This window comes from Halyomorpha halys, unplaced genomic scaffold (assembly GCF_000696795.3).
Source record: "Halyomorpha halys isolate HHAL.00 unplaced genomic scaffold, Hhal_1.1 Scaffold228.1, whole genome shotgun sequence".
NCBI classification, from domain to species: Eukaryota; Metazoa; Arthropoda; class Insecta; order Hemiptera; family Pentatomidae; genus Halyomorpha; species Halyomorpha halys.
This window is the reverse complement of record NW_027107268.1, coordinates 235,257-238,686: the sequence shown is the minus strand read 5'-3', so window position 1 is coordinate 238,686 and position 3,430 is coordinate 235,257. Positions and strand designations below refer to the sequence as shown.

The following is a 3,430-nucleotide window of genomic DNA, read 5'->3' as shown; positions in this document are numbered from 1 at the left end:
TGTATATTAAAACGTTTATTAAAACATCTTTGTTCTTAAGCAGTAACATCTACAGGTGGAGCAGGCACAGGAAGCTCGGTCGTTCGGTGGGCTCCCGAACGCTCCTTCCTCTTGGGTCTGATCTGGGCTGCAATGCGATCGATATCCCTCTGCCCTTGGGTGGTTAGCTTCCTTCCGCCATCGGGAGACTTTTCAATCAGCTTCAATGCTTCCAGGGATTGAAGGGCTTTCCTTGCTACACTACCAGAACTCCGACAGAAATGGGAGGGGCAAACTCCATTACGTTTTCGGCCTGTAAAAATGATAAAGGTCAAATCTCTATATTTATCATACAAGATTATCAATTTAAAGATTATGATCCATCTAATAAATGAGAAAATTTTAAATAAGTTACAACTCTGTTACTTAAATTGAAGAGGTAAGTGGACGAAGGGTCTATATAACTTTTTTTTTTCTAATCTAGTGTAGATGAAGGGGAGGTAGGTGCCTATCTAACAAGCGTGAGGTACTCTAACAGAAAAACACACACAATTCTGTAGGAGCAAAGGATTGTGAGAAATGAGGTTTCAAAACATAGAGAAGTAAAGAATACCTCTTTGGATTCTTAATACAATTTCAATAACACAAATTTCAAAATGTAAATGGTTTCAAAATCCTGAAGTTAGTAGATCATTTAAAAGAAACGAAAGAGATGGTGTTTAATTGATTTAGCACTTCGAGGTAATAAATGGTTAAGAACAGATCCCTGTACAAGTCGAGACTAAATACTAGACCTAATGGTTCTTAAACTGTAGAAGTCTGCGGATTACTAACCAAGAAATTAAACTTTGATCAAACCAGCCAACTCCTAGACTAGTTGGGAGGCAAAACGAAAATTTTTAATATTATATCACTTACATTTGAATTTTTAGATAAATGACACTTTAACTTTAGGAAAAGTATATAATAAAAAAAGTTTTAACCAAGGTAGATCTGATTTTGTATAATTATATCCATCCTTTAAAAAGTCAGTAAATATTAATTATATGGACAAAAATAGACAATTGTCTTTTGTGTTGCCACACCTTCCCCGACTGGAATCACTGCACTAGATGCTTTATAAAAGCGGGCCCCTTCGCATTAAGCATACCCATAACTGTGTGTAATCAATCTGGAGAGGGGTTCCGATTGGATAAGGAGACCAATCAGTTTTGCTAACATAATTTTCATGAAAATATTCTTCTTAACATTATATATTACATATTTAAAAACACGGATGATTTTAATGAAAACTTTATTAGATGGTAGCTTCTTAGGCATAGTGGATGGCGACAACGACATCTTTGATAATCACTTCTTTGGACCCAGGAGCTCTATCCCATGCTAAGATGTAGGAAATGTCATCTAGAAATAATAGCTATCCATTGGTAACATTAAAGTTCACAAATCTTCTTCTCAAATAAAAAGTAATCAGAAAAAAAAATAATAAAAATACTAATAGATCATTTTTTAAAATCTAGTTTTATAAAAAAATTACACACTTATTTATGAGAACAATCATGAAATTATTTATGAATTATTGATTTAAATGAGAGATGTTGTCTGAAGAGGGAAGCTAACAATTAAAAAAATCTTGACAGTCAAAAGGTTGGGTTTTATTTCTAATATTAAGTTTCAGCTAAGACCAATAAAGATCGGAATCCGAACCATGGTCAACTATGTCTACCTAGTTGTTAAAAGTGTTAACATAGTTCTCCCGGACTAAGAGAAATATCAACCCGAACATTTTAGGTTTTAACCTTCCTTAATATGGAGGATACAACATAAAATTATTTTAATCATTAAAAGTTTCTTTTGTCTATCCTCCAATTTGAAACCACTGAAAAAATTTCCCTCTGAGAATATACAACAAAGAGGAAATAGTTTAAAAACAGATCTTGTACTTCTGCACCAACCCAAAAGTTAGTTTATTTAATATTTATTGTATTATAACATTAATCTTTTAATATGTCAACTGTTCTAAGATGTTTTATAGTATAAAATTAGTATTTTCACTATCATCCATCACTGAATCCCTCATTTGCCATTTCTGTTCATTTTCGCTTCTTACTTATTTAATTTTAATCATTACTTAATATATTTTATCTCATTACCTAACTTGCAAAGAAAAACTACTCTGTGGATACTAAAAGTATTAGTTTGTACTTTATTAAAAAACAGGGCCCTGGTGGGACATAATTCAAAATACTTCCTAAAAGAAACTATACTTTCATAGATATAAACTGAACTTTACTATCCATTTATAAAACTTAATAATAAAATAGAAATTTACAAACTAGGAAACTATTAAAGTTTTTTCTCATTTCTTTAGTTAAAAACTTTCAAAATGCTACTAATTTAATTATATAAAATTTTACTACTTAGTACTCAAAGCAGAAGGTGCATTCTTTGACGGCAATGTTATGGTAAACCACAGAAACAAAATACTTAAAACTAAACATCTTCTTATAAAGGTGTAAGTTAACTTTTTTGCTGAATATAAACCTAAAATCGAGAAAATAGTTTGAGTAGCGAACAGAATAAATGAAATACAAACTATTTAATTAAGTAATAACATTTCAAGCCACATTTTAGGTTTTCTAACACAGCTGGAAATGGTTATTTGAATAAAATCTAAAGTATTTGTAGGAATGAAATTTGATTTTTTTTAATATTACGTTTTATACTTATTCTCACATTCCATTAAAATAAAAATATGACTTAAACATTAATAAAATAAACTAATGGGTAAATGAGATTGAATAAAAAATAAAGTTTTAAAGCAAAATAGATGACAATATGCTTTAAGTAAAAACTATTTCTAAACAATGGTAAATATTCTATAAACATTACTTAAAAAGAAATAACTAAAAATGGTAAAAAGAAGAATATAATTTCAAAAACCGACCAACACTAGCAGATGTTCATGCTCTTTCCCTTATTTAAAAAAAAAATATTAAAAATTACATGACTTTTTTGAGAGAAAAAGGATTAACACAAATTGACTTGGTCATCAATGTGTAAATATTTAATTATAACTTTTCAAGGTAGAAATAAATAGTATATTAAACAATAATGGTAATCACATACTGATGTAATTTAAAAACGCATTTTCTAAATTTTAAAAAACATGACGAAGGTCAGAATGACAAAAAAAATTTGTGTTTTAATAACACCTTTAAAGAACCCTGATTCTTTGGATTTGTTCATCATCACTTAGTTAATTATTAAAAATTACTGGATTTTCTTTTTAGGAAATTTGATTATATTACCTTTCTGAAATTGTTGAGGTTGGTTTGTGCATTCGTATATCTCTGTAGCACAAACCAATGCTCTATTATAGGGGTATTCATGATCTATGTTAAAGCGTGTTAAATGGAAAAACTCGTGTTAAATCGAAAAAAATTGCCTT

General features: G+C 29.6%; 1 protein-coding gene across 1 annotated transcript in view; it reads right to left on the bottom strand.

Annotated features, from left to right (window-relative positions):
- Positions 1-3,430, bottom strand: part of RpS19a (Ribosomal protein S19a) — a 6,367-nt gene continuing 2,937 nt past the window's right edge. Inside the window, exon 4 of the mRNA XM_014419268.3 lies at positions 1-292. Coding sequence (XP_014274754.1) covers positions 36-292 — 257 coding nt within the window. The 3' untranslated portion in view covers positions 1-35. The remainder of the gene's footprint in view (positions 293-3,430) is intronic.